General features: G+C 49.1%; 15 protein-coding genes across 15 annotated transcripts; 9 read left to right on the forward strand and 6 right to left on the reverse strand.

Annotated features, from left to right (window-relative positions):
* Window positions 1–1,545: 1,545 nt before the first annotated feature.
* On the forward strand, window positions 1,546–2,910 carry Z518_05670 (uncharacterized protein; the record flags this gene model as incomplete). Its single annotated transcript, XM_013416481.1, has 3 exons — window positions 1,546–1,560; window positions 1,625–2,148; window positions 2,199–2,910. 3 exons carry the CDS (start codon window positions 1,546–1,548, stop codon window positions 2,908–2,910), a joined length of 1,251 nt encoding a protein of 416 aa, XP_013271935.1.
* A 1,525-nt stretch (window positions 2,911–4,435) lies between these two features.
* Window positions 4,436–5,715, forward strand: Z518_05671 (uncharacterized protein; the record flags this gene model as incomplete). Its single annotated transcript, XM_013416482.1, has 2 exons — window positions 4,436–4,600; window positions 4,846–5,715. 2 exons carry the CDS (start codon window positions 4,436–4,438, stop codon window positions 5,713–5,715), a joined length of 1,035 nt encoding a protein of 344 aa, XP_013271936.1.
* Window positions 5,716–6,145: 430 nt separating this feature from the next.
* Window positions 6,146–6,539, reverse strand: Z518_05672 (mitochondrial import inner membrane translocase subunit tim14; the record flags this gene model as incomplete). Its single annotated transcript, XM_013416483.1, has 2 exons — window positions 6,146–6,418; window positions 6,489–6,539. 2 exons carry the CDS (start codon window positions 6,537–6,539, stop codon window positions 6,146–6,148), a joined length of 324 nt encoding a protein of 107 aa, XP_013271937.1.
* A 425-nt stretch (window positions 6,540–6,964) lies between these two features.
* Z518_05673 (uncharacterized protein) lies at window positions 6,965–7,585 on the forward strand (the record flags this gene model as incomplete). Its single annotated transcript, XM_013416484.1, has 1 exon — window positions 6,965–7,585. One exon carries the CDS (start codon window positions 6,965–6,967, stop codon window positions 7,583–7,585), a length of 621 nt encoding a protein of 206 aa, XP_013271938.1.
* A 1,771-nt stretch (window positions 7,586–9,356) lies between these two features.
* Window positions 9,357–10,188, reverse strand: Z518_05674 (uncharacterized protein; the record flags this gene model as incomplete). Its single annotated transcript, XM_013416485.1, has 2 exons — window positions 9,357–9,833; window positions 9,883–10,188. The coding sequence occupies 2 exons, from the start codon at window positions 10,186–10,188 to the stop codon at window positions 9,357–9,359; spliced, it is 783 nt and encodes a 260-aa protein (XP_013271939.1).
* A 95-nt stretch (window positions 10,189–10,283) lies between these two features.
* Z518_05675 (uncharacterized protein) lies at window positions 10,284–10,671 on the reverse strand (the record flags this gene model as incomplete). The annotated part of the gene is made up of 2 exons (XM_013416486.1): window positions 10,284–10,409; window positions 10,474–10,671. The coding sequence occupies 2 exons, from the start codon at window positions 10,669–10,671 to the stop codon at window positions 10,284–10,286; spliced, it is 324 nt and encodes a 107-aa protein (XP_013271940.1).
* A 628-nt stretch (window positions 10,672–11,299) lies between these two features.
* Window positions 11,300–12,198, forward strand: Z518_05676 (uncharacterized protein; the record flags this gene model as incomplete). The annotated part of the gene is made up of 2 exons (XM_013416487.1): window positions 11,300–11,533; window positions 11,593–12,198. 2 exons carry the CDS (start codon window positions 11,300–11,302, stop codon window positions 12,196–12,198), a joined length of 840 nt encoding a protein of 279 aa, XP_013271941.1.
* A 542-nt stretch (window positions 12,199–12,740) lies between these two features.
* Window positions 12,741–13,441, reverse strand: Z518_05677 (uncharacterized protein; the record flags this gene model as incomplete). Its single annotated transcript, XM_013416488.1, has 3 exons — window positions 12,741–12,920; window positions 12,973–13,355; window positions 13,405–13,441. 3 exons carry the CDS (start codon window positions 13,439–13,441, stop codon window positions 12,741–12,743), a joined length of 600 nt encoding a protein of 199 aa, XP_013271942.1.
* A 726-nt stretch (window positions 13,442–14,167) lies between these two features.
* Window positions 14,168–16,052, forward strand: Z518_05678 (uncharacterized protein; the record flags this gene model as incomplete). Its single annotated transcript, XM_013416489.1, has 8 exons — window positions 14,168–14,298; window positions 14,364–14,457; window positions 14,520–14,644; window positions 14,703–14,961; window positions 15,009–15,272; window positions 15,326–15,480; window positions 15,549–15,783; window positions 15,843–16,052. The coding sequence occupies 8 exons, from the start codon at window positions 14,168–14,170 to the stop codon at window positions 16,050–16,052; spliced, it is 1,473 nt and encodes a 490-aa protein (XP_013271943.1).
* An 897-nt stretch (window positions 16,053–16,949) lies between these two features.
* Z518_05679 (uncharacterized protein) lies at window positions 16,950–17,916 on the forward strand (the record flags this gene model as incomplete). Its single annotated transcript, XM_013416490.1, has 6 exons — window positions 16,950–17,101; window positions 17,154–17,177; window positions 17,228–17,263; window positions 17,320–17,400; window positions 17,471–17,580; window positions 17,636–17,916. The coding sequence occupies 6 exons, from the start codon at window positions 16,950–16,952 to the stop codon at window positions 17,914–17,916; spliced, it is 684 nt and encodes a 227-aa protein (XP_013271944.1).
* Window positions 17,917–18,094: 178 nt separating this feature from the next.
* Window positions 18,095–18,558, forward strand: Z518_05680 (uncharacterized protein; the record flags this gene model as incomplete). The annotated part of the gene is made up of 3 exons (XM_013416491.1): window positions 18,095–18,171; window positions 18,249–18,300; window positions 18,379–18,558. The coding sequence occupies 3 exons, from the start codon at window positions 18,095–18,097 to the stop codon at window positions 18,556–18,558; spliced, it is 309 nt and encodes a 102-aa protein (XP_013271945.1).
* A 162-nt stretch (window positions 18,559–18,720) lies between these two features.
* Window positions 18,721–20,540, reverse strand: Z518_05681 (uncharacterized protein; the record flags this gene model as incomplete). Its single annotated transcript, XM_013416492.1, has 5 exons — window positions 18,721–18,808; window positions 18,875–19,364; window positions 19,434–19,699; window positions 19,755–20,291; window positions 20,356–20,540. 5 exons carry the CDS (start codon window positions 20,538–20,540, stop codon window positions 18,721–18,723), a joined length of 1,566 nt encoding a protein of 521 aa, XP_013271946.1.
* Window positions 20,541–21,691: 1,151 nt separating this feature from the next.
* Z518_05682 (uncharacterized protein) lies at window positions 21,692–23,625 on the forward strand (the record flags this gene model as incomplete). The annotated part of the gene is made up of 2 exons (XM_013416493.1): window positions 21,692–21,883; window positions 21,946–23,625. The coding sequence occupies 2 exons, from the start codon at window positions 21,692–21,694 to the stop codon at window positions 23,623–23,625; spliced, it is 1,872 nt and encodes a 623-aa protein (XP_013271947.1).
* Window positions 23,626–24,004: 379 nt separating this feature from the next.
* Z518_05683 (uncharacterized protein) lies at window positions 24,005–25,159 on the forward strand (the record flags this gene model as incomplete). Its single annotated transcript, XM_013416494.1, has 3 exons — window positions 24,005–24,091; window positions 24,164–24,760; window positions 24,863–25,159. The coding sequence occupies 3 exons, from the start codon at window positions 24,005–24,007 to the stop codon at window positions 25,157–25,159; spliced, it is 981 nt and encodes a 326-aa protein (XP_013271948.1).
* Window positions 25,160–25,614: 455 nt separating this feature from the next.
* On the reverse strand, window positions 25,615–26,515 carry Z518_05684 (uncharacterized protein; the record flags this gene model as incomplete). Its single annotated transcript, XM_013416495.1, has 4 exons — window positions 25,615–25,664; window positions 25,734–25,974; window positions 26,041–26,230; window positions 26,295–26,515. 4 exons carry the CDS (start codon window positions 26,513–26,515, stop codon window positions 25,615–25,617), a joined length of 702 nt encoding a protein of 233 aa, XP_013271949.1.
* Between the last annotated feature and the right edge of the window lie 527 nt (window positions 26,516–27,042).

The raw sequence follows: 27,042 nt of genomic DNA on the forward strand, positions 1-27,042 counted from the left end.
CTTGTCTCGCCGGGGTATAGGCGTGTTGATTCGCGGAGTTAATTACAGCGCCGCCTTACTTGCGGGTTGCGCCCGTCATTACCGAGAGGGTCAGTACTATTTACCACCTAGTTTCCTCGCATGTCTCCCACCGACGTGGAGGAGAGGGCGATAACTTTGCCTGGGCGATTGCTCACCAATGATCAGATTCTAGGCATGCGTCTCAAGCTCACGCGCCCCCGTAGGAGGATCCTTAGGCCGTTCCCCTCTTTCCCCCCTCCTGGGTTGTGCGCATGGTTTTTGGCCTTCTTAAATCGGGAGTGGCTAAACATCCGACCTGTGGTTGTATGGTGGGCCGGTGACTACCACGCCGTGAGGACCCCGTGAGTGGGCAGTTCAAAGAGGGGGGAGCATTTTGTATGGTGCTTCAAGCCAGCCAGTTTTTAGTCAGGTACGGAGCCCAACTGTCTAATGGCTCTTCCCAGCCCTGGCCGACCCTGACCCATGACCTTGGCTTTTGGCGCTCGACCTGTATCGGCATGCCCATGTCCTGCCCCATGCCGTCCGTGATCCATCCATCAATCGAAACAGTCGCCATCGACAAGCTTGATCAAATCCCCAAAGATCGATGTTCCCGTCATCCTGCCATTAAAAAAATTTTTTTCTGTCCCATTCTCTTTCCTTCGCCCCATTGTCATTTGCTTCAACAGCGAGTTCGCGTGTGTGATTATGTCCTTTGTGAACAAAGGAACAATCTCTTCAGCCGCCCGTCCTACTGAAACACCTACCAGTGACTTGGTATTGAGAGTGTTTGGAGCAATTTCCTGTAGGCTATTTAGTCTTTTAGTACGCCGACCCCGCAACAGACAAAATAAGGAACCAGTCAGTCAATAGGCCAGAGAAGGCACTAAGGTAGGAAGGCACCGAAAGAATCGAGTTGGTGGCCCGTGTACGGAATAAGGGAATCGAGGCGCTGAAACCGGGGCGATCAGCAGGTCCATCCCAAGTTCATAACTCTGCAACCCAAAAGAAAAAAAAAAAAAAAAAAAGACCGGGCCCTGTCTTTCGTACCAAACTCAGCTTCGCCTTTCTGGCATCTCGCAACACCCCACGACAGCCGCAAACACCACCAGAAGTGTGGCCAAAACCAAAACCCAAAACCTGCGCTTCCCGAGGAGTGTAAAAATCCACAACCAAAGTCCACATTTCCGCCAATCCTCTCCCACCACCACTTACTACTTTCCGCTTCCACGGTTCACACACATTCCCGATCCCCGTCTTTCAATTGCATCCGTATCAACTCCAGCATCTTTTTGCATTGACAAGCGACTCGATCTCCTTTCACTCAAAGTTATAGTCACAGATCAATCGCTGCCGCTCCTTTCGTTCATCTACCGTCGACCGTGCAATCCCCCTTCGCGGGCTCGTTAATCTTGTCGGAATCCCCCCCACCACTGAACGTTCACCCACCCTGATTGCTACCATCTCCTGACGGCTCTCAAGTCTCAAGACTGTCATCAGTTTTGAACTCGAGAGTCGTCTGATCCGTTCACGAGTCTCAAAATCATGGCTTCCTCCAAGGTGGGTGTGGCTGATGGCCCGTTCTCGACTGGGAGCCCGTGCTAACCTTGGTTTCTAAACAAAGGAACCACCCAGTTCCCGTCCTGTCTCGGGCAGTTTTTCCAGGCACACTCCCACTGCTCGACAACATTCTCACTCGATTTCGCTTGCGGCTATCAATCCTTCCCATCGGGTCAATCGTCGGAAAAGTGTCAACGCGGCTGCGTCCTCGACTGCACAGGCTGCCATTGCGGCCGCATTGAGAGAACAAGGAGACGCGACTGCCATGCCTCTCCAAAGCCATAGAAGAAGTGTGGGCTCGAGAAAGACTACGGAATCACACTCGATGAGTTCCAGGCCCAGCATGCACTCCTACTTCAATGGTTCCTCTACGGCTTCCGGTCAGGACAACGACGCCGCCGTCGAAGACAATTCCCATGATGATGAATTACCACCTCCTTCCAAAAACTTGAGCACCAAGCACCGAAACAGGAGGGCGAGTGAGGGCTCATATCTCATCAAAGGGGACAATAAAAAAACCTCTTCGGATTTGCGGTGTGATACTTGCGGCAAGGGATATAAGCATAGCAGCTGTCTTACCAAGCATCTGTAAGAATCATGATAACCTCTCTGGCCCATACGTGTACTGATAATTCCAGGTGGGAGCATGATCCGGCATGGGCCATCACCTCCAAATTGCTCATCTCTAAACATCAACAAGTCCAGCTGTTGGAGGCTGCTTCGGTCTTATGTAACATGACTGCGGAGAATTTGCCGGCGGGCCAATCTGAACCCGAGACGTCTGTGATCGATCCCAGCGAAGGTTCATCTGGATCTCCAGGGTTCTCTTCATCTGAAATGCAAGACGAACTTAGTTCGGTCGAGACGACTCCTCCCGTGAGCGAAGCCGCATACCCGGTGCCGGATTCCAAACGATTCAGTGCCAGCAGCAATGGTTTTTCCCGTTCCTATCGATCCATTCCCTCTAGTTCGTACACTGAGAGCGTTCTCTCCCCTGGCCTACCACCTCATCGACTTTCCGGTGTGGACTTCCGACCAAGCACCTCCGGAACCGATGACGGTACCCTTGCCGCAGCCGCAGCTGGCCTCACGTTTAACAGCGGCACCCCTCGTACCAAACCCACCTACCTAGGCTCGGATGTGCCACCTGTACCACCATTGCCACAACAATACCAGTCCTATAATAGCAAATCGTCTGACAGTACATTGACGAATGTATATAACCCTTTGTTGCAGATGCATCCTCCTACTTTGACACAAAATATATCCGATGAGAGAAGCTACCGAGATAGCAACGATGACAAAGGCATCCATATGGATGACGAAGAAATGTTCAAGATGGAGGAATAGAGGAGTCCATCACTACAAGACATGATCAAATCGATCCCGTCCGTTTACCCGATCTCACGACCTTTGTTTTCCTACATTCGTTCAGCAAAGACTTGAGGCGCTATATTATTTATTGTGCGTATTTTTGGCTGCAACCAAAAACAAAAAAAAAAAGAGAGAGAACTTAAAAAAAAAAAAAAAAATTAACACCCTTCTAAAAATTCAGATCTATATTCCCTGGACAAATTTTTTCCGGCACCGATGAGTTGACGCATGAAGTGGACAAAGGTCGAAGCAAAAGATACAATCAAGAATTGAAGTTGGAGGAGGAAAGAGAAAAAATAAAAAAAACAAAAAAACAAAAACAGGAGGCAAAGAAGAAATTCTAGTCCATGCTCCGCGGACAGATCCTCAAAACACCGATGAGATGATTCGTACTCAGTATGAGATCAACGAGGTTAAAGTGAGTGGGACTGTTCAGGTCTTTGCGTTGAGCACGACCAATACGGCAATGATATGGAAATTTTGGTTTATGGAAGAAGCATGGCAAGCCCTCCGAATTTTGGGCAGTCTTTGGGGCGTGGAATTTGAATGAAAATGATACTGGAGCGTCATTTGATAACCATGTCTCAAGGTATCTTGATTCTTTGGACAACCTGAACGGCTCGAGCTTGCCAATCATGATCGTCAAATCCGGCTCGAACATCGGCTATTGACGATGCGAATGAACAGACATTCAATCAGCTTGAGAATTTTCTATTTTCTACCATGTTTTCTGTCCGAGTTTTTTTTGTTAATATCTTGGTGACCCCTCCATTTTGATCCACAGGGACTTGCGTTCATAGCGTGACGATTGACATTTTTCCTATTTTAGGACGACTCCGCCGTCTCCGACAGACTCCATTGCGCTGATCAGGGGAGCAGACCCCTGTGCTCGTCCAAGATGGAGGTCGATCAAGAACATGCCTTGCATGAAAACCCCACAATGATATTCTTTTGCCTTGCAAGGTTCTGAGATGATGATCTGTCTGCCACTGTTAAGATGCGGGAGGCAGTCCCGCGTGTAGACTTTGGATCTGAGACTCGAACGGCCGGTGCCGGAAAATCTAAACGCCCGACCCCTTCACGAGCCTGACCTCGATCCTCGTTACTATCAGCGACGATTACATTGGCGTATTACAACAACGATGAGAGTATCCGAACATACATGCTGACTTGGTCACCAAATGCACAAGTCACACATTTCAGTCCTCCCGGTAACATCAGTTGCCTTCATAATCTTGCCACAAGTCGTGGTTGAGGATGAAGAGTGGAACTTCGCTGGAGAAGAGCCTAATCAGGCATAGCGCTGATGCTGCTTACCTGGGTTCTCTAGCCTTGATAAACAATCTCGTTTCGACGTTCTTCCGCAGCCTCGTCGTATTCTGTTCCGTCCCACCAATCGATCTTCTGGCTGTTATAGAGTCAATTTAATTTGTTCTATCTAGAATCATTCGGTCACACTCTTTTCGGGTATTTTCCTTTGTCCTCGCATGTCTTGTTCGAAATGGGTCTGAAAGCCTCGGAAATCCTCGCTCATCCAGCATACAGCACGGTGGAATGGGATCTGCCTCCGACCAGGAAAGGATTCTGTGAAGTCGCCAAAGGAAGGCCCGGAGGTCCATTCAAGATCTATTGGGAAGCTCACGGCTCAGGAGATACCAAATTGGTGGTACGTCCAAGATATCCCGTACAATTTCTCGTGCAAATCTTCTCGTCGGTATGGCCATGTCGTGCCCTGGGACATATTCTGGCCGTTGGCCATAGAGTACCTTCGTGGCAAGCGACAGACTTGGCCCCTGGGATCCAAAGCCAAGTTTCTTAAATAGGGCATGCTTCATCGTGGATTTGTACCTTTCTTCTGGGACTACCGAGAAATTGCTTTGATTCACATTCTAACTACTCTTCCTGCTCTAGTGGCTGATGGGCCTCGGTGCATACCGAACAGCCTGGAAACGCCAAACCAAATACTTCGGCCACCAAAGATCACAACGCTACTCGTCATTCATCTTCGACAACCGTGGAATGGGTCTCAGTGACAAGCCCAGCTGCCGCTATTCGACGTCCGAAATGGCCAAAGATGCACTCGAACTCCTCGCCCACATCGGCTGGCTCCCTGCGATATCATCATCGTCTCACCACCTACCCATGCGGCATCTCCACGTCATTGGCGTCAGCATGGGCGGCATGATCGCACAGGAACTCGCCCTCATGATCCCACAACACATCGCTTCCTTGACCCTAGTATCAACCGCGCCCCGACTCGTGCGTACGGTCCCGTTCATCCAAAACCTGCGTCAGCGTATCAACATGTTCATCCCCCGCGATATTGACGTACAGCTCGACGATAACTCGCACCGGATGTTCAGCGACGAATTCCTCGCCCTGCCGGATACCGAGCAACCCGCGGACTCGGGGAAAAACTTTCCCACGAATCGTGATCGATATTGCGCCGGTGAACTGTCCAAGCGCTCCGACACCCAGGGTTTCACCAGAAAGGGATTCATGCTCCAGGCCATTGCGGCTGGATGGCATTACAAGAGCCCAAGGCAGATGGCGCAGATTGGCGACGAGGTAGGCAGAGAGAGGATCTCTGTTCTACACGGGACGGCGGATCGTATGGTGACGTTCCACCCGCACGCTGAGATGTTGAAAGAGCAGCTGGGAGAGGGCATTACGTACAAGGTCTGGGAGGGTAAAGGCCATGTTCTGGTCTGGGAGGCGGAGGAGGAATTTAATCAGTTTCTCGAGGATGTCTTTGAACGGTGGGCAAAGACTGAAGGGTAGCTGTGGACTGGGTGAGGTTATAGGTTGCACATGGAGTTCGAAGATGGTGTTGGGCATTGCATTTGCGAGCGTTGAGGAATCTTTCGTTTGTATGATATGCATCGGTGTTGGTGCTTTTCGGACCTTGTTGTCCAGTGAATGAAAGAAGGCGTCTAAAACCCCAGTCTTTCATACTCTATTCCTTCCCTCTCTTGTTGATTGTACATGTTGTCCACACATCGTCGAGTGGAGATATTTGTACAATAAGTGCGTCACACCCTGCGCAAACTATGCCGTCTTCCCAGACTTTATCTCACCCATGAACGCCTGCGCTATGCTGGAAAGATGTTTTTGAGGCCCGACCCCGAGAACAAAAATTGCTTCTCCATCACTTTCATGATCACCGCTCTCGATACTCCTTCCATTTTCAAAAGTGAAATATTCACATCTATCAGCCATTGCGCTCCAAAAATTCCTTCGCTTCATTAACTTTACTCGCAAGGTACGGACTGCCACCACGATCAGGATGATTCGATAGCATGAGCGCGCGATGATTTTTTCGAATTTTCTCCTTGGTGAGCGTCCGTTCATTGAGATCGAGGATCAACGAGGCTTCTCGGCGGTTCATCCTGGGTTCAAAGCCGCCCTTGTAGAATGGCCGGCCAAGGGCATTGAGACCATTAGGATTTCGCCATCGGCGGAAAGCAACCAGACCAGCGCGTCCCTACGAGCAAAGAGTCAGCTTGTGAACATTGAACCGGAAAGGAGGTAGAGAGAGAGAGAAAAGGACGGACGAAGAAAGCCGCGGCTGCGATGCCGACGCCAATAGCGACTGTTGATGCCATTCGAAAGAGATGACCCTAAAAAGTTCAGGTTGCAGAGGTGCCGAGGTAGAGCTGACGAACTTGAGGATTGCCTCTGGTAGCGAGGGAGGTAATGAAGGTGTAAGTTGTCAAAGTTGCGCAGAAAGTTTTGTATCTCCCAGGAACATATGACTCGGTCGGCTGGGTTACCACATTTGGCGGCTCCGAACAGGCGGAAAATCTTGGCATGGATTTTCAACTTTGGCCCCCCAACTATTTTCGAAAGTCCCAAAAGGGCTGGTCAAGTCCGGATTTTTACATGAAAAGAAGCCATTAAAATATCCGGGGAAATTATTTCGCTGAAGACAGCACTCCCCTCTTCGTAGAGGCCTTCTACGCTTCTACTTCGGCCACTCCCCTCAGCTGAAAACGGCAACCATGAGGTCTTCTCACCAAAGCCCGCCATTATGACAAGGATTGTCTTTCTAACATGGACTTCTAGAATTGAAACCTGCCACCTTTGTTCCCGTCCCGTGTACCCATCCAAGGGCATAACCTTTGTGCGCAACGACGCCAAAGTTTTCCGCTTCTGCCGCTCCAAATGCCACAAGAACTTCAAGATGAAGAGACAACCGCGCAAGTTGAAATGGACCAAGACCTCACGCGCCCTGCGCGGCAAAGAGATGATCGTCGATCAGAATTTGTTGCTGTCCCAATTCGCTAAACGACGGAACGTGCCTGTGAAATATGATCGCAACTTGATCGCCGCAACAATGCAGGCCATGGAGCGCATCGAAGAAATCCGAGCGAAGCGTGAGAGAGTCTATACAAGGCGGAGACTCAGTGGGAAGGCACAGCGCGATGCGAAGAGGAGGCAGGATCTCAAGGTTGTGGCAGAAGGCGAGCATCTCATTCGCAAGGAAATGGCAGATCTGGAAGCCGCGAGAGCAGAGATGGAGCCTATGGTCGAGCAGGTCAAGAGAGAGATGGAGACGTCGCGGGTCGTAGGTGAAGAGAGGCTCAGACAGAAGAAAAAGAGAAAGATGCTTGTCGGTGGCGGGACGGAAGAAGACATGGATTTGGATTGAGTTGTTTTGGGTTGGCCATTGCGATGCATCTCATGAATTGATTATGCGATGACGATACCCGGCGTCATGAATGGAGTCTAGGGCACTAAAACAGGGGGAGAATGAGACTATGGGTTCCTTTTTGTGTTTGACATTAGATTGGGAGGTTCCTCACGATCAGGGATAGCCCGCGAAGGCCGAGCACAGGCACGGCGATGAGAGCGAGATACCAAAATCATAAAGACAAATTCAAACTCCTTATTTCTGCTACCTGCATCGCTTTTCACCCATTTGTCTGAATAGCACTTGCCGTTGAACTGGAGGCTTACTTCCTATGGATACGCCTCGGTTCCTTCTTTGGATTCGAAACCATTTGTACACCATGGGATTTTATCAGTGGCATCCAACAGCTTCAACGCTTGTTTCCAATCCATCATTAACTGCTCTCAACAAGACGGCGCATACCATTTCTCGAAGCATATCAATAGAGATGGAAGTCTCCCAGGAGGCACAAGCTTGAAGGTGCAGAATCCACAGATGCCTATTTCCCTATTAATCCACCATTTGATATTGGGAAGTCGGCCCCAAGTTGAAGTGCCACGCGTTCTTACCATTGTCCTCCAGTCTCAAAGTCAATAAGAGGTGAACCTATGATCGGAGCAAGGCAGCAGGTTGTCAATCAGGCAACTCTCCCAGCTGAAGTGGCTTTGCCAACTGCACCGTGTGCGGAGCGGATCTCGTCTACTGTATACGGTATAGTGTTCCGGATCAGGCTGAAATTACGACTTCTGATTGGCTTCTCTGCAAGGCGCAGCTTTCCTAGCCCGGCCTGGGATACATAGTGAAACATGGATACTCATGAATCGCCAGCCTCGTGATGGGCGGGACCAGTTCAGCGTGGTGTGTACGAATTCATCTTAAGGCGACATTCAGGTATCATCACCGTGCGCTTGCCTTTAAAGCTATTTATTGGTGGCTTTTGTCCACTACATGACTGTTCTACAGCACGACATCCAAAGCCTTTTTGGAACTCCTTAGCAACAATCACACCAACAGAATATCGAGACTGAGAAAATCAAGAAATTTGATTATCACTTCTACTGAATTTCCTGTTTTATTTGAAGATTCCCAAGCCAAATAAAGCACCTCGGGTATTTCCCCAAGGATGTGCTTCTGCGGAGAGTCAGAAATCTCCCCACCCCCTCGGCCAATTGATCCCGCTCGACGACATGATCCAGCATATCTGCGAGCCTTGGAAGCATATGCTGATGAAACGGAACGGCGCAAGAGAAAGAAAAAGAAGAGAAAGCAGCGTTCGACTCTTACAGCAATCATCGGTGCGAATGCAAGCGCCGCGGCGAGTGGGGGCGGCGGTGCGGGAGGTTGCTAGGAATGAAACTCAAATTGATGTCAAGGGGGTCAAAATTTGGGGAAACATGAGCTTCTAGGACCCCTTTGCCACTTCTAAGGAAGGGGTGGTTATGATGATGATGATAGAACCCATCTCGAAGCAGACTCAATCTAGATATGCTGCGCGGGAGGCGAATGTGTTGTAGAGCCGCAGATCATCCTCCTCTTCTGGCTGGAGTTTTGAATGTTACAAATTCGAATGGCAATAATCAATACCACATTGTGCTTTACGGCACACTTCGGGCTTCTTGAAGAACGCTTTCCTCAAGGGTGGGAGCCAATAGTAATGGTGGGGCCATTCATCTCGACGCCCTGGAGTCCTCACCCGAGTTTGTCGACTGGGACGACAGATCAAGCGTGGACGCAAGCAATCGTCCTTGGGTCAAAATTGATTACTGAATGAATACTGGTACTCGCAGATCTCGTCAATCATCCCCGCAGGTTGGATTTGTTTTTGTAAGCGAGACCAAAGCCTTGTCCAACCCTTCATGACAGCCTGTTCGTCGAATGCGTTCGACGATGACTGCAATCCCAGGAACTTGGAAAGGAGGATATAGCAAATATTTAAATCTCTCGCGTCGAATTGTTTGATAGCGCTCATTAGGCGTGCCACAAACCATATCATTTCACAGAGGCCTTCTCGATTGCTGATGCGAAGGATGATGTGGAAAAGTTCCTCTGGAATCACGATGCAGTGATCTTCTCGCTGCAAGATCTCTGCCTCGATTATGCTCAAGATCTCAGTGCTCTTTGGATCTGATTCTTCGCGCTGAACCAATGCGGCAAGATAGATGAGACTTGCAAGTTTCGCTCGATACCATTTAGTATAGGCATATTTTCCTTCTGGCGAGCCTGGGCGCTGTAGTATTGCTGATATTGAATCGGGCAGAGGTTTTTGTTATCATGACATCGGTCATTGCCGACAAATAGGTGCTGATAGCATCGAGAAAAATGATGATCTCTTCAGTGATTGATCTAAGAACGTTGCTTTTCGACGAGCTTGGTGCGTGTGTCTGTCCAAGAGGGTTAGTTGGCGTGTTGCAGATCAAAACATCAAGCCACATCAGATATGCATGGAGGTCTTCGAAGTTGCGCAGCGCCTGAATTCCGCCATTAATTGCGATCATCTTTCTGAGTCCATTCCAATGCCATCCCGCCAGATCGCGATCCTCACGATATTCTTTGAGATTGGCCAGCAAGGCAACGGCGAGCATGGTGCCACGATGCGGCGAGGAAGGTGCAAGGGATATTTGGCTCGTGATCTCCTACAGTGTTTCAATTTCTAGTTTGTCGGTGTTCAGAGACGACGTTATTCCTCTGTCATGTCCAAAGACATGGGCGGAAATTGCCAGGAAGGCACGAAAGGAGATCGGGCTTCGTTGGATACAACCCAAGAACTCGGAAGGTACATGGGATCCTTTTCCTTGTATAAGATCTGAGAATTATTCAGCACAAGATCGGTCAATAATAGACATCAAGATCAACGTACAGATATTCACCAGAAAATCCACTGCGGCATTTTCCACTTCTCGAGACCTCGCTTCTGCACATAATTCCGGGTCAATGGACCAAGAGTTTTGCCCTCGCAATGGAAGGTCATTTTCATATTCCTGCGACGTCTCGGATTCGGGAGATTCTCGGTCACGGTAATCACTCGGTGGTATTGATGAAGGAAAACTCTCTTTCGCCAAAACCATGGCGCCGTCCCAGATATGAAATTCTCCGCCACTCACGCAGGCGGAATCGGGCGTTGGATCATCTTTTGTTTTTCGTCGCCTATGTCGTTGTCGTAGGACGTGTACTTTGATGGCCTCCTAAGCTGCATTGTGACGAGAGTCTGTCGTAATGAAGGTGAAATCCGTTACGCGAGATTCTCTTTTCGAAGTTGTCATCCTCCCTGTAGAATCCTCATGAACAAGGAAAGAGAGCACGAGACAAAGGAAAGATAAAAGTTTGCCGTCGACCGAACTCCACGGAATGCCTCTGGAAGAAACTCTACCAGTCAGAAACGGCACCCCGCAATGCAAGACTAGACCAAAATCTACTACTGAAAACCATTGGCGGTTTAGTTGAATCTAATCCCCACAAAGGTCTTGACTTTCCACCATCGTCATCTCAACCCTTTAGGACTAATTTCGTGGTAACAAAACCTGACAACTTAGCAACTATGACCGCCATGTGCCGCCGGTGGGATCGCATATTGGGCTTCATCAGGGACAGCAGGCTCTTTTCCGTGCCATCCAGACATTTAAAGGGGAAGTGCTAGGCCTTGAAGGAACATGTCGCTTCTAGCCCTCATTTTTCCGAAATTGTCAATCAATTGTCATGGTTCAACTAAACCCAGACCGGAACTTCCACTTTGAACTCCTTCGAGTCTTAGCCAGCGCCAGGGGCTCTGGGGCTGACATTGCCGAGATCCTGAACATTAGCGACCAGATTGAACCAGGCAACTTCGAAAGTTGGTATGAGAACTTCAACGACCTTGCGACCTGGATCCTGTCCACTCTGGATCCGAAGCATGACTACGACAAAGCCACTCTACGAGATGCATATCTCAGGGTGTCCAGGTACTTCTTCGCCGCGGGCTTTTTTCTCCTTGGAAACGAGGACGATCCCAGAATCACCACTGTGTGGGAGCAATGGACTCTCTATTTGATAAGGCGACAGCGATGATGGACCCGTCACCAGAACGACGGTCACTCAAAGCTGATGGTTTTGAAGTTCCCGTTATCTTCTTTCGAGCTTCTCCTACCAGTGAACCACGTCCAGTCCTCATCATTGGAAATGGCTTGGATGGATCCATGGAAGAAATGTTTCACTTTCACGGACTCCAAGCGCTGGAGATAGGCTATCATGTGGTACTGTACGAAGGACCCGGCCAATGTACCGTCCGACGTCAGCAAAACCTTGGTTTCATTCATGATTGGGAGAGAGTGGTAACTCCCGTGATTGACTACCTGTGTTCGCTGGCCATTGTGGATCAGAAACGAATCGGCCTACTGGGCAATTCTCTTGGAGGTTATCTTGCCGCACGAGCGGCTGCCTTCGAACGCCGCATTGCTGCGACGATCCTAATCGATGATCTGTTCGATGTTTACGCACAATTATCGGACTTGCTTCCCACTGAGGGCGGTGGAGCATGTGGAAGCCGGGAACGAGAAACTGTTCAACGAATCTCTGGCGAAGCCAATGAGCAAATCCACCAATATGAGATGGTTGATTGAACAGATTCGGTGGTCCTTTAATGCCAAAACTCCTTACCAAGCTATTCAGGGAATCAAACGAATGACTCTTGCAGGCGTGGTGGAGAAGATCGAATGTCCCGTTTTCGTTGGAGACCCAGAGCAAGATTTGTTTGGTGTTAAACAACCACGATTAGTCGCAGAAGCTCTTGGCTCAAAGGCTACACTGAGAAAATTTACAAAGAGGGAAGCTGCTGAGGCACATTGCCATGTTGGAGCGACAACTTTTTTGAACCAGATTATTTTGGAGTGGTTCAAAGAGAAAATTGCACGGGTATGAGCGTGAGCTTTGTGATTAGATACCAACCAATAGGACTTGGAAATTGAGTCATAATGCTTAGTGTTTCACTATTGTCATATTTTCCTGAAGAACCAATAAATCTTAAGGGGAGTTGAGGATGTGTGAAACACACCCGGAGCACCTTGATAGAGTCACGCTTTTCACAGACCTGAGACGATGTCTGCGGTCAAATCACTGAGCAAGAAAGCGGACATAAGGATCGTGGTTTGGCCACGGAAGTGTATCAACGAAAGGCCCATTCGCTCTCTTGAGATTCAGATTTGACGGTTTCTGCCCTCCGCTTAATCCAACTGTGGCATTGGCGTCGGCTCAACACCCCACCCGTTGCGGGAACCAAAACCTTCTCTGAAGGGATAAGCACAAACAACATCTTACAATACTCATTGCTCACATTCCTCCATGTCTGCTTATGGTCAGTTAATCTCCTTCCTCTCATGCGACGGTGGGTGCCTTACATGCATGGTCCCTCTCTGCACCACCACGTCACCCTTTTTCAAGGTAGTTTTCGTAGCATCATCCAACGTCAACTGCATCTCTCCGTCCACAACCGCCGCGAAGTCAACACTTTGAGTACGATGTGCAGTATTGATCTGGTCTTCTGCGTCTCCAATGGGTGGAAAGTCAATGACACGACATATCACACCGGCCTTGTCCACAAGACTAAGTTTTTTACCGTGGAAGTCAATAAAGGGTCCATTGACTTTGGCAGGGAATCCACTGGCCTTGCAGATTGTCGTGATGCCTGGGATTATGCCAGTTGCTGGTTGACCGTCTACCGGGTTGAGTGAAGTCAGGATCTCATCCGAGTCGAATATAGCTCTGCCAGAGGGACTGTGGCCTTGCAAGAGATGAGTGGAATATCTAGCTTGACGAACAAGAGCACTGACCCGTAACAATTCGGCGCGTCGTCGTTGTCGAACTCATTTTGTCTCTCCGAAAGGTAGAATCAAAGAGATAGATTGGCTTGAGAATGAGAAGATCTGGAAAAGGCTAGGCCTCGACTGCCGATGCTTTATGCCCGGCTCATACTTCGCCATGCCATACCATCAGAGCCATACATCTTTGAAGAAATAACGAATTTCGCTGCTTTATTCCGCTCTGATAGCACATCTCCATGGATCGCAGATATTTTTATGTCCGTCCCAATGTCATCCGCGATGCCTGGAGGCTGCCAAGCCAGGGGAGCGAGCCTTCTCAGCCAACGCTAATCCCTTTCTAGATATTCAAACCCCAGCATAGCCTAGTGCAAGACCGTCGCTCCACACCCTTCACACATACCCTACGGGTCTATGCTCTAATTGCACCCAATATCCGGCAGATAGGCGGGTGTGCCTCCTCTTGAAGAGACAGACATCGCTGTTCTATCAATCTAGGGGACTGTCAGTCTCTTAAGCGTTATCAACCCTGACACTTCGAGTTCGACCACTTATCAAAGGCGAAATTTCATGCTAACGATGGCTGGGTCCCTATCAAATGCGCTTGATGAGCATCATCGTGTGCACGGAGAGATCCAAACCCTGGATAGTATCAGAAAGCCATACCTGCCCCGCGTCTATAAAGAGCCTTAAGAACCTGCACTCTCGTTGGGAATACGCATTTCATTGAGTCAAGTTGACACTTTGAACTTTTGGCCAAGTGATGCGAGCCATCATGGCTATCAAGTCCATTGAGGTTGGGGTGGTCGACGGCTCAAGTGTGCAAAGGATGAGTGAAGGCGAGAAAGTGGAGGGCGGACCAAATCCCAAGGACGAAAGAAAACTTCTTTGGCGCATTGATTTGGGGTGAGTAGACTATACATTAAGCACAGTCAGCAGAGCTCTGGGGAAATGCTGATAATAAGGTATAGCCTTCTTCCGCTGATGGCAGGATCCATTCTGCTTCAGTATCTCGACAAGCAGACTTTGAACTCTGCTTCCATCATGGGTATCATCCAAGACTTGGTAGGTGTTCAGCGCTCTAGTACCACGACTTAAATCGATTTATACTGAATGCATGATTTCAGAATTTGGAAGGCCGCGAGTATTCGTGGACCAGCAGCATATTCTATTTCGGCTTCTTTGCTTTCACTTATGTGGCCTCATTCTTGATGGTGCGTCTGCCCATTGGGAGGTTTCTCGCCTCAACATTGTAAGCACGAATGGGACCCTTTTGCACATAGGTTATGTGATCACTGACAGTGTGATAGCCTTATATGGGCAGTCTGTGTAGGGCACCATGCGGCCACGACCAACTACGCAGGACTGATGGTCGTCCGATTCTTCCTGGGTGCTGCAGGAGCATCAATCACTCCAGGTTTCAGTCTGATTACCGGCATGTGGTACAGGAGACAAGAACAGCCTTTGAGACATGGAATATGGTTTGTCGGCACATCCGTCGGCATCATGTTTGGGGGACTCCTTGCTTATGCCATTGCCCATATTCAGGGTGGAATAGGGCCTTGGAAGGTAAATGAATCCGTCGCTACATCTGCGGGGAATGCTGATTCAAACAGTGGTCCTTCATCATATTCGCCCTGATTACCATAGCCTGGGCCATCATCCTTCTCTGGTTCCTGCTTGACACGCCAGGGAATGCTCGCTTTCTCTCCAAAGAGCTACGTGATATCGCCATCAGCAGAGTGCGAACAAATCAAACTGGTATCAAAAACAATGAGTTCAAATGGTATCAGGTTCGTGAGGCTCTCTTGGATATTAAAGATTGGCTGGTGGTTCTCTTTATCTGTTGCGTCAGTGTTTGTAATGGTGCACTTGGAACTGTGAGTTGTCTTCGTTCCCTTGGCTATCGTGAATGTCTGACTATTGGCACCAGTTCTCGAGCTTGGTCATTCAAGGTTTCGGATTTGACATCTTTGAGACCTGTCTGTTCAATTTGGCCATTGGTGCCGTTCACGCTGTGTTCGGCATTGTAGCAACATGGATCTGTGGCCAATACAAAGACGTCCGCTGCATGGTAGCTGCCACGTTGTGCACACTCAGTTAAGTGCCACAATCGTACTTCGAACTTCCCTCGACGGAAATTGACACTACGGCAGCCTTGTGGGAAGTATGTTGGTGAGGTTCGGACCTAATCAAGGGAGCAAAGTGTTCGGTTTCCTCATCTTTTTCGCCTACCCCACTACCATCGCGATTGGTCTATCAATGATTTCATCCAATGTGACCGAGTTCACGAATAAAAGTGTGGCTTCCTCTATGCTAACCGTCTTCTACTGCGTTGGAAACATCATCGGACCATTCCTATTCATTCCGGACGAAGCTCCCACATATCCGGTATGTTGTGACTTCTTTGGCCCTATTTCTCTCAGTCACCGGATCATCTAATTGATTAGAGTGGTTTCATTGGCACAACGACCTGCTTTGGTATAGCTTTGCTCCTCATAGCTGCCCTGCGTTTGACCCTCCAATTTGACAACAAGCGCCGAGACAGGTCGCAAGTAACTGACGGAAGTATTGCTGAGAATGGAGAATCTAACAGTGAATGGTCGCCACTCAACGACGATACGGACAAAGAGAACCTTCATTTCCGCTACGTCCTCTGAAAGCCTAGAAGCAATGGCCTGCCAAGAAGCAAAATGTGCATCCGTCCGTGGTCGGGATCGGAGGGAAGGCACCATAGCAGAAGTCCGCGATATGATTGTCGATTTTGCCGCAGCAGTGGTACAGTAAAGTATTTAGGTCGAGTCGTTCTTAACGATTTAACCAGGAAAAGAACGTACATCCTTGAGGACGAACAAGTTTATCAGCCAGCACTTGAAATGGAAATGTATGCCAATATTGACTCAGAGGGGGGTCTCACAGGGATAGTGGCGTACATCACATCTGAGATGAATATGGACCAGTGTACTTTTTCTCTCAATGCCCAAAACAAGACAAACATACGCTTTCTTAACAAGTTGTACATCTCATGCTTGCTTCCTTGTGGAACTGCGCCAGCAGATTAATCCGGGGGGGTGCCCTGCCCAGGACGAACTCGGAACTTTGAGGAGAAATTGAACTGCTTCACGGATGACAATCTCATCTGGAGGCAATGGTAGTTTCTCTCTCTGATATCTCCATTTCGGAGCCGAACGGGATTGATATAACCTGATGGATAGAGCACCCTGCCTTATCCGGATATTCAACACCATTTTCGGTCTAGATTCCGTCTCTATCAAGGGAGACCTAACTCAAGTCTAAATTTGAGCCATCTCTCGGCTCTACAATAACTACCGGTTCTTATGACATTGACAACGGATAGGAAATTCTTCGAACTTTATGATTCGCTTTCATACGGGGGCAGGGCCCCCCCGGGAGGCGAGAGCTCTCAAGGGCACGGTAATTGAAAAGCCCAAGTTACCTATCAACACAGCTAAGACCGCCATCTCTGTTTCTGCTGTTTCTCGCTCGAACGAACTGTGAAAGCAATCGTCCTATTCCCATTCTACAGGAAAGCTACTATGGAGGACGAAAAATATTGCATCGAGCCACAATGGCACTCCAAGCCACGTCCGATCCGAATCATTTGCATTGGAGCTGGTGCTGCGGGATTGCTTGTCGCCTATAAGACGAAGAAATTACTGAAAAACATTGAGTTGATCATATATGAGAAGTACATACTCCTTCCTTGTGTGCAAGAATAAGCCCTTCCTGACTGGGGCTAGGAGTCCGGACATTGGAGGAACATGGTAAACAGTCCAAGTCTCTCAGAATTCTCTCCTAACTTCGCTGAATTTAGGTATGAGAATCGGTATCCCGGTTGCGCATGTGACGTGTGAGTTCTCCTGCTTTCCATCTAGTTAGTGATTTGCGGAACTTATTCTTTTCCAGTCCAGCGCACGTTTACACGTATTCGTTCGAGCCCAACCCGTCTTGGTCAAGTTTCTACACCTCGGCGCCAGAGATCAAAAAGTACTTTGAGGACTTTGCAACCAAAGATTGGTGTCATGTTCTCATAAACGGAACAGGTACTCTGAATCAGTGGAAGTGGCCGGCTATTCCAGGGCTGCATGATTTTCGGGGAACTCTTCTACACAGTGCCCAATTGGGACAGTTCGGTTGACTGGGAGAGGAAGACAGTCGCCGTGATCGGTACGGGCTCCTCGGCTATACAAATTGTGCCGCAGATTCAACGAACGGCGACTAGGACCAGGACATGAAGAGCTGAAAAAGAGACTTATCCCTTTATGGCCTCCTGGATGTCGACGTATTACCCCAGGAGAAGGTTATCTCGAGGCCTTGATCCAGGACAACGTCACGACAATCCACGACGAGATTGTCAAGGTCGTATCTGAAGGCCTTATTGATGCAACCGGGAGATTGCATGAAGTCGACATGATCGTCTGCGTGACCGGATTTGATGTCTCCTTTAAACCGTCGTTCAAAGTCCTCGGCATCGATGGATATGCCGGAGGAATTCACACCTGAGCCACACGTATATTTAGGCATGACTGTGCCACGGTTTCCGAATTACTTCACCATTAACGGCGTCAGAGGAAGGTGGGCAACCGGGACTGCGCTGAATTCTCATGAAGGGTGCATCGAGTATATTTTGAAATTCATAAAAAGAATCCAGAGCGAGAATATTCGGGCGCTGGAGGTCAAAATGGAGCCGGTGAAGGATCTGTATGAGCATATTGACGAGTGGCAAAAAGGATCAGTCTGGAATGCAGATTGTAAGAGGTAAGCCAAAGGACAAGAACGACCCTGACTTCTTTCATGACCCTCTGAATATGTTTCTTGGTTAATGATCGAATCAGTTGGTACAAAAATAACATTCCAGAAGGCAAGCTTTGGATCTGGGGCGGATCGGTAAGCCAGTGACGCCGAATCATTTCGCTCAATGCCGGGGGGGGGGGGATGAGAGCTGACCATACCTCCCTGTTCCAGGCTCTTCATTACCTCAAGACGATCCAGGAAGTGAGATGGGAACATTACGAGTTTAGATATAATCGCAAAAATGTATGGGCGTTCCTAGGGAATGGTCGGGTGAAAGCCGAAATTGAGAATGATGTTTCGCGATTGACGCCGTATATCAGGAATTCTGATGATCTGTGGAACATAGAATAGAATAGCCGGAGAGAGATGGTATTTATTTGGAATATGTTTTGTAGATTCTCGGGCATGTATATGCATCCAGCACTGGTCACCTTCGGTGCCCGGCTAATCTCAAATAGCCGGAGTTCGATCGAATTATAGCCCCGTCGTCCTCGTTGTGAGGTGTCCCCAATTTCACCTCGTGATAACGTAATTCTTGAACTCCTTTGTCTTGAGATTCCGTTCGAACATGATGTCCACTTCTTGATAAGTCCTTCCTTTCCTGCATTGGAAGTCTAGGTCAGCACTGCTGTCAAACAATAGGAGGAGCAGATGGCAAGAATCTTACAACTCAGGAACCCTGAAATAAGCCCAAGAAAGGCACAGGGCCGCAAGGCCACCGAAGAAGAACCCAAGCTTTCCCCGCATGTTTGCTTGGTCGGCATTGATCATATATGGGATCGCCACTGTCATGACAATTCCAGCCATAGCTTGCACAGCGGTAGCTAGTGCGATTGTCTTGCCCCGGACTCTCGTCGCCGAGACTTCGCACAGAAGCACGAAGCACACGGGCCCGATGGACAGATCGTAAATAAAGTTCCAGATCAGCATCAGGACGCTCTGAGCCCAGGAGATCGAAGGTCGGTTATCGTAGTTGGGTGCACAGTCGAGGATTCCGATAATAAATTGGAGAACTGCTAGTAGTGCGAGTCCGACGTTGTAGATTCTGCGCCGACCGAAATAGATGAGCAGGATCCATGAAAGGCAAGTCCCGACGAAACCAATGGCAAGGAATCCAACACCCATGTTGAATGCTTGATCAGTTGGCAGTCCGGCCACTGTAATGTGTCAGCAAAGAGGCGGTAGGCAAAAGAAAAGGGTGTTTGGGAGGGGTTTTTCAGTCATACGTGTAAAAAAGTAAGTGGCGTATCCGACAAGATAAATCCCAGAGAGGACCTGGATAGTATAGACGCCCACGGCGATTTCAGTGCGGCGACGATTGATCTTTTTGAAACAATCCCAATATGTCGAACCAGACTCCATTTCTCTCTCCAGTCGATCCGTCTCAATGATCATGGCCAAGGTGGGTCTCACATCAACCTTGGAGGAAGCTAGACGTTTAAGAGACTTTTCGGCATCCTCAAATCTACCCTGTCTTTGCAGCCACCACGGGCTATAGTATCATGTCAGCATTTGCGGCCCCGTGGTCATCGAGAGGACAGTTTCACCTTTCTGGCGCAAACGGCAAGCCGACCAAGATGATGGCTGGCCACACCCATTGAATCGCGAACGCGAGGCTATAAGCCCAGTGATTGTCGAACTTATGAGTTCCGGCGATCACTCCATTGGCAATCAACTGGCCCGTGACAAAGCAGATGTTCGTGCAAGACGTCAGGACACCTCTGAGAGCCAAAGGGCAGACCTCGGAGGCGTAAGCCGGGGCGATGACGGCGTAGGTTCCTAAGACTAAACCTCCGAGCAGCTCGCCGGCAAGAAGAACGGAAAGCGACCGGGCAAAGAATTGAATAAATACACAGCCGGTCGTGAGGATGACACAAGCTCCGAACGTTTTCTTCCGTCCGAACCATTCCATTGGATAGGCAGCGAAGAATGCGCCCACGACTTGGCCAATTGGTGAACCCATGCTCAATCCAGTCTGCCACGGAGCAGAGATGATGTAGCTCCCATCATACAGATAGCCGAAGTCGCGCTGGAAAGCTGGGGTAGCGTACAATTGACCGAGAAGTTGAGGGTCAAACGCACACCTAGAATGGAACAGCTTGTTAGATGCAGACCTTTTCCAAATGTTTTATCGAGAATAGTCCTCACATGACCACACCCAGTGAGAAAAAAAGAGACCAGCCGACGGCTGAAGGATAGAGCTTCACGGCTTCCCAGAAAGAATGGCCATGCTCCTCGTCTGCGGCAACACGTGCTTCAGCGTTGATGTCGTCGATAGAGGCGGTAGCGATCATGGCCGCCGGATCCTTGCTGGTCTCGATATCTTTGTCCATGTTTGGATTCCCCATTGCGAGCGATGGCGTACAAGAAAGTGGAAGATGGAACAGGGAAGAATAGTGCACAAAACCGTTGCAGGATTTAAAAAAAAGGGCAATTGATATACAGATACGGCAATTCTGTGTTATCATAAAACGATAAGAGCCGAGGATTTACCTCTATCAGCTCATTTCACAACCTTGAACTCCTCTCGGCCTAGACCATTATACTCTTTGGAATAGGGTCAAAGGTGACAGGAAACCCTGGTCACCGAGCAAGGATTGTTGGAAGCGAGCTCGCCACTACCACCATAGTCGAACGGTCGCGCCTCATTCGACCGAGTCTCTCTGGCAGGAGAAGTTGATCTTCTGAGAGCTCTGAGGAATCCATGACTGAGGATGGGTTTCCCCTCTGGATTGACCAGTAGCGATGAAGGCCAATCACTCCGCTTGCAGCGCCACACGATTTTAAGTTTGTCTCTTAAACAAAACGATCATCATCTGAGCCCAACAGAAACGGTGAAGCTTATCCTGAAAGCGGGGATCTGCGAAGACCTTGAGATATCAGCGGGGAGAGTTACATCAGAAAGTTGGAGATAAAGTGCGCAAGAAGAGGTCTATTTCGCCGGATACGTAGTACAGTAGAATGTAGAGCATGATGCGCAATTATGCTGACGTAAACTTTACGGTGAAGCAAAATACAAGCTCTGCAACCTCATCGCACCCACCCTCTTGGCACTTCTCACCATAATTGGGGGCCTGAAAGGAGCTTAAACGTAACACGTCCATCCGCATAGAAGTGAATCGTGTTTCTCATCCAGCGCTGATAGAGACGATTTCAGGAGCACAAATGCCGACTGTTGGATCTCCCTCTGACTGATATACTCACTGATAGTTGGCAAAACTGCCTCGAGTTGTGCTGCCTACCATTGAAACCGGGAGATGACAGAACCGCCCCGAAAGAGAATTCGACGGATTGTGAATAGCTGCGTAGAATGTCAGTTCGCGCAGACCTTATCAAGTCTCCTTGCAATCCCTCCTTCTGACCATCAATAGGTCGACGACGGAAAATCCGCTGCGATTTGAGTTCTAACGACTCTAAGCAATGCTCCGCATGTGCTAGTCGCAATATCAACTGCGAAAAATTGGACTCTTTAGATGACAAACCAATGACCTCAAGTGACAGTGGTCTCCGCGCAAGGCTGCAGCGTGTGGAGCGCCTCTTGGATAGATTGATAGAAGTGGATGACACCAATGAATCCGAAAGCCTGCCGAACCTGGGGTCTGGGGATGGCTCAGTCACCGCACCAATCGAAGGAGATCATCAACCTCCACTAATCTCCCTATTCGATAATGCCGTCGTAAGTCAGAACCGTCAAAGGGGTTGCGCATGGTGTAGTAAGAAATACTCACGTATACACAGTTTGGGCGTCAAGAGCAATCAACTCCCTCCGAGGACCCAAGTCCACAGCGGTCTACGCTTTCTGCAACAAATGCCAAAACAGAGAAACTTCGTCTTCCCCTGATTGCTCTGCTACCCAGTCAAGAGGATGCCGATTTGATCACTGCCTCTACCAATGGCTGGGGCCTTAGGCAAGTGGTCTACGCGGGAGATGATCCTGGGCATCCCATTGGCGACATCAGGCCTTTCTTTGACATCTTGTCATTGTCGAAGGCCTCAGCAGTCACCATTGCACGGTTTTTGTTGTATCTTGCCATTTGCATTCAGCAACTGCCACCAGAGTTTGACGCCGGGAAACTGCACTTCTCGTCTCCCATCGAGACCGTCTTACAGAAGTACCTCAACAGCGTGACAGATCTTGTGACATCGAAAGATGACTTGGTGTGCTCGATGGAAGGACTCGAAGTTTTGCTGCTTCAGTCATTATTCTATATCAATGACGGCAATCTTCGGCGGGCGTGGCTCTGTGGTCGTCGAACAATGAACATGGCTCAATTTATGGGACTGCAGAAGGCCTACCTTCGTTATATGCGTGAGCAGAAAGGCGATGAGGAGAAATTCAAGGCCACCATGTGGCTCAAAGTTGTTATAGTTGATCGGTATCTCGCAGTCCTGCTTGGGTTTCCCGTCGGGGTTGGAGACGATTGTTTTGGTGATGAAAGTTATCTTCGGATTCCCATTTCCGGTTTGATTGATCTTGTCGTACGAAGGCTTAGCATCATCGCGGGCCTCATTGCGACGCGAAACCAGCGCGAGCTGCTCACCACGTATACGCACACACTGGAAATCGATGAAAAGCTCGACCAACTGGCGAGAGAGTTGCCCAAGTCTTGGTGTGAGATCCCGGTCCTGTGTCCTGGAGAACGGACGTTGGAAGAAGCTAACAAATACGACCTGATCACCCATCAAATGTGGTACTTCCAGCTCACGCAATTGTTACACTTACCTTGGATGCTCCGAGCATTCACCGATTCCAGGTATGAGTACAGCAAACTAAGCTGCTTGAATGCGTCACGGGAGATGATTATTCGATATCTCGCCCTTCGGAGTATGAACAATACTCAAATGCATGCCCGTGTCGTCGACTTCGCCACCATCATTGCTTCAGTCACGATCATCCTCATTCACGTGGGCTCTGGCTCGAATATCGAGAATCAACGTGATGTCGGGCATCGCAAACACAGCGACATGGAGTTGGTGAATAAGGTCGTCGAGTCTATGCGGGTCGTTGCTCAAGGTTCACGAGAATTCATGGCCCGACAGGGTGTTGAAGTCGTAGAAGCTCTTCTGTCTGTGGGTGAGACCGGCAAGGACAATGGTGCCAGGGGGAAATTACAGCTCACCATTCCTTTCTACGGCACCATCCATATCACCAGAAATATGATCCCGGTCAATGCCACTCGTGATCAACAAAAGGCTGACGATCCAATCGATGAGTTGCTTCAATCGCAATACGCCGATGCAGCTGCTTATGACCAGATATCAGGTGTTCTTGGTCCTGGATTTGGCCATCACCTGTCCTTCGATCAAGCGAACATATCTGACCCAAGCTGGTTTCCGCCCCTGGAAGCGTGGGATCTTGACAATATGGCGGCGTCAACGATCGGTGACTCTTACAGTTTGTGGGATATCAATTCTTGAAATCATGTCCAATGCTTTTTGGAGCGTGATTTCGGCCGATGAAGATTCTTGGGAAATTGCAGGGATTCTGCCTCGGCCGAGAGCTCCGAATGTCGAGGGTTGTAAGGCGGGCAGTAAGGCGGGCTGTAAGGCGGTCGATTCGGCATTGCAATTTCTATCATCGGATCGCAACTGGACACTTGAGCGCGCATCTTTTCTTGTCGTTTCTAGGTATTTTGAAGGCTTAATATCAGATTTCAACCATCGACGGCATTTCTACTTGTCAAAGTAGATTGATGTCTGATGATACCAGTGCCAAACTTTCGAATATTGCCGGCAGATTATCTTGAGCCTTGATGGTTAATATCCCGAATTAAACCAAATCTTCAAAATCTTCCAAATGAATAATTGGTGGGATTTCATCAAGCAAACCTGGCCTCCGCGGCCCAAGTTCACAGAGAAGGAACTGAGCGACCAGGCTGGCAAGGTAAGGTTGACTTGATAAACAACACGTCTCATCCGCTCCACACAACATTGACTGTCCTCTTTTCTCCATCAGGTTTTCATCGTCACCGGTTCCACATCAGGAGTGGGTAGAGAGCTCGCGAGAATCCTGTACTCGAAAAACGCCAAAGTCTATGTCGCTGCCAGATCGCCAGAGAAAGCCACCAAGACGATCGACGACATCAAGACTCGCCATCCATCTTCAACGGGCGCTGTGGCATTCCTCCGATTCGACTTCGAGGATCTAACCACTATCCGAGGTGCCGCGACGGAGTTTCTATCTCGAGAGACCCGCTTGGATGTCCTCTGGAATAATGCGGCCGTGTTGATTCCGCCGAAAGGCTCGAAGACGAAGCAGGGCTTTGAATTGCAACTTGGCGTGAATACACTGGCGCCGTTTCTGTTCACGAAGTTCTTGACGCCGATATTGGTGCAGACTGCAAAGATCTCTCCGCCTGGCTCGGTGCGAGTGATGTGGGTTTCATCGTCTGCTGCGTATTTATTTGCTCCGACTGGAGGGGTGGAGATTCAGCAGCTCGAGGATACCAGCGACAGGTCCCCTGTGTATATGTACGGGGTGAGCAAGGCGGGGAATGCGTTCCATTGTCTTCATTTTGCGAAGTTGCATGGGAAAGATGGGATTATTAGCACGGTATGCCTGCGGCCTCGAACCTGGTCTTTCCTCTCTATTCCCGTCACAAATGATATCTAGAAGCTGACAACATCTTCCCATTTTTTCCCCTCCTGCAAACAGAGCGGAAATCCAGGAAATCTGAGATCTGGTCTCCAGGTGCATATCCCATGGTGGGGACGGATTCTGACGAATTCAATCTCCTACGATCCTATCTATGGCGCCTACACCGAGCTTTTTGGCGGTCTGTCTCCAGATATCGATATGCAGAATAATGGAGCTTGGATCATCCCATGGGGTCGGATCGGCAAATTGCGACAAGATCTAGCTGAGGCCGGGAAGAGCAAGGACGAAGGTGGAAGTGGGTTGGCAGAGGAGTTTTGGAAGTGGTGTGAGGAGCAGGTCAAAGAGTATTTGTAGAATCAATACACATCCTATCTAGAATGTCAACCCGGTCAGCTCAACAAAACCCTTCGAACCAGATCCTTTCTAAAGAAAGTCGCTGTCCTGTTTGTTTGATCACGCATTTTTCCACGAATACACGATGGAACCCTATCTATAGAAAGGGACGTTTAAGCAAGGCGAGGCAATATACAATCGCGATACTAGATTACAGAGATATCTAGGCTCGCGGGGCGGGACTGGAAAAGCATTATGGATCTGGGAAATTCGCAGGGCTCATCGCAATATCAATTCCCGTCTTGCATGAACAAAACGACTTCTACACTCGCCTCAAAATACGTGTCGCATGTTCACAAAAGAACCGTAGTTAGTTCTGCATATGACATGAAGCATATCACCACACTCAAATTCTCGATGCCTGGATGACCTAGTCTGACCTCGCGCGGGTAGGTCAAGGGCGTGATGCCTTTCTGTTAGGACCGCCTGTATCGTGGTTTCATAAAATTGCGATGATATTCTGCCACTACTTGAATGAGTAGCCTCTCTCCGATCATGCCGAACTATACCTGTATCCTTTTTAACGCTTCCTTACCCTCTTTAACGAGAGTTGGATGGAACAGCCTTCTTTCCGGGTGCCCATTCAGAGCCACCTCGATCATTGCTGCTGCTAGTTCGTCCACACGTAACATCGACGCATTGCCGAATATAGCGGTGATCATTCCTCCTCGCTCTTTGGAAAGCACATAGCCGGGTCTAACGACGTACGTCTCCCATGAACGTTTGGTTCCGCCCCGTTCTTCCGGCCTGGCGAGGATCTTGGTCTCAGCCATACCCTTGTGGTTCCCATTGTTAGACACACATGACACCAAGATATTGAGACTTAAAGGAGAGAGATTCACCTTTGCTTTTCGAGGAGATGACAGAAAATGCACTGATTCATCTTGATTTGTTATCGCTAGCATCCCGCTGAGATAGACGAACCGAAATGGCGTGTCCGAAGCCTCATTCTGAACTCGGGATATGGCATTGCAGAACGCGATAGGATATCCAACTTCAACGTCCTGCTTGCCCCGATATGTACCCAACGACCTTAACGGGAAACTCTCAGCAAAAATATGTTGACCGCTTGGGAATGATCTGAGGCTTTACTCACCATATGCAAATATCTGCGTCTTGGAGCTCGGAGAGAACCTCTTCTGGGTAGTTCAGAAAGTCTTTGAGGATAACGATTTTCGTTTTCGTACTGGCTGCCGCTGGACCACTCAATTCGCGTCGGGAAAGCACAACAATGGATGCGATTCTGGGATGTGCAATGCACTGGTTCAAGACCTCTCCGCCAATAAACCCCGTACTTCCAGTAAGGACAACTTTCATTGCGAATGTTTCTGTGCTTGAGAGATTATCAAACTGGCCAAGTCGGGGGACAGGCAAGCGTGATACTGGGGCGTCTATTAATATCGCTTGAGGGCGGTCAAAAGGTTAGGGTGCGAGTAGCAAGATAACAGCCTGCTCTACTAGCAGCTTGGCAGCTATGATAGAGATGTGCATCACGAAAATTCAACTTGCTAGCTGTTCCATCCGCTGGGACACATATTGGTGGGTCCTCGGCCGAGGGGTCCGACTGACACTGACGGGAAGACAAGTCCCCCGACTGGCTCATTTAATCTGGTGGACGAATGTACGCGCGTCAAGCTTCAACGACAATGGTGGAATGACCAGCCATTCGAAACAGACATGAGCGAGATTCTTTAAGCTAATAAGTGGGGCCCAAGAAGAAGGCTGAGATGATGAGTTTGAAGGGAAGGAAATGGGATCTCGGGATTTTCATTATTCCGATCAGCCTCGGCGTCTGTTGGCATTGGCGACGTTGGATTTTGTCATCTTTGCCTCTTCCAACTGAC

Source organism: Rhinocladiella mackenziei (assembly GCF_000835555.1).
Source record: "Rhinocladiella mackenziei CBS 650.93 unplaced genomic scaffold supercont1.4, whole genome shotgun sequence".
Classification (NCBI taxonomy): Eukaryota; Fungi; Ascomycota; class Eurotiomycetes; order Chaetothyriales; family Herpotrichiellaceae; genus Rhinocladiella; species Rhinocladiella mackenziei.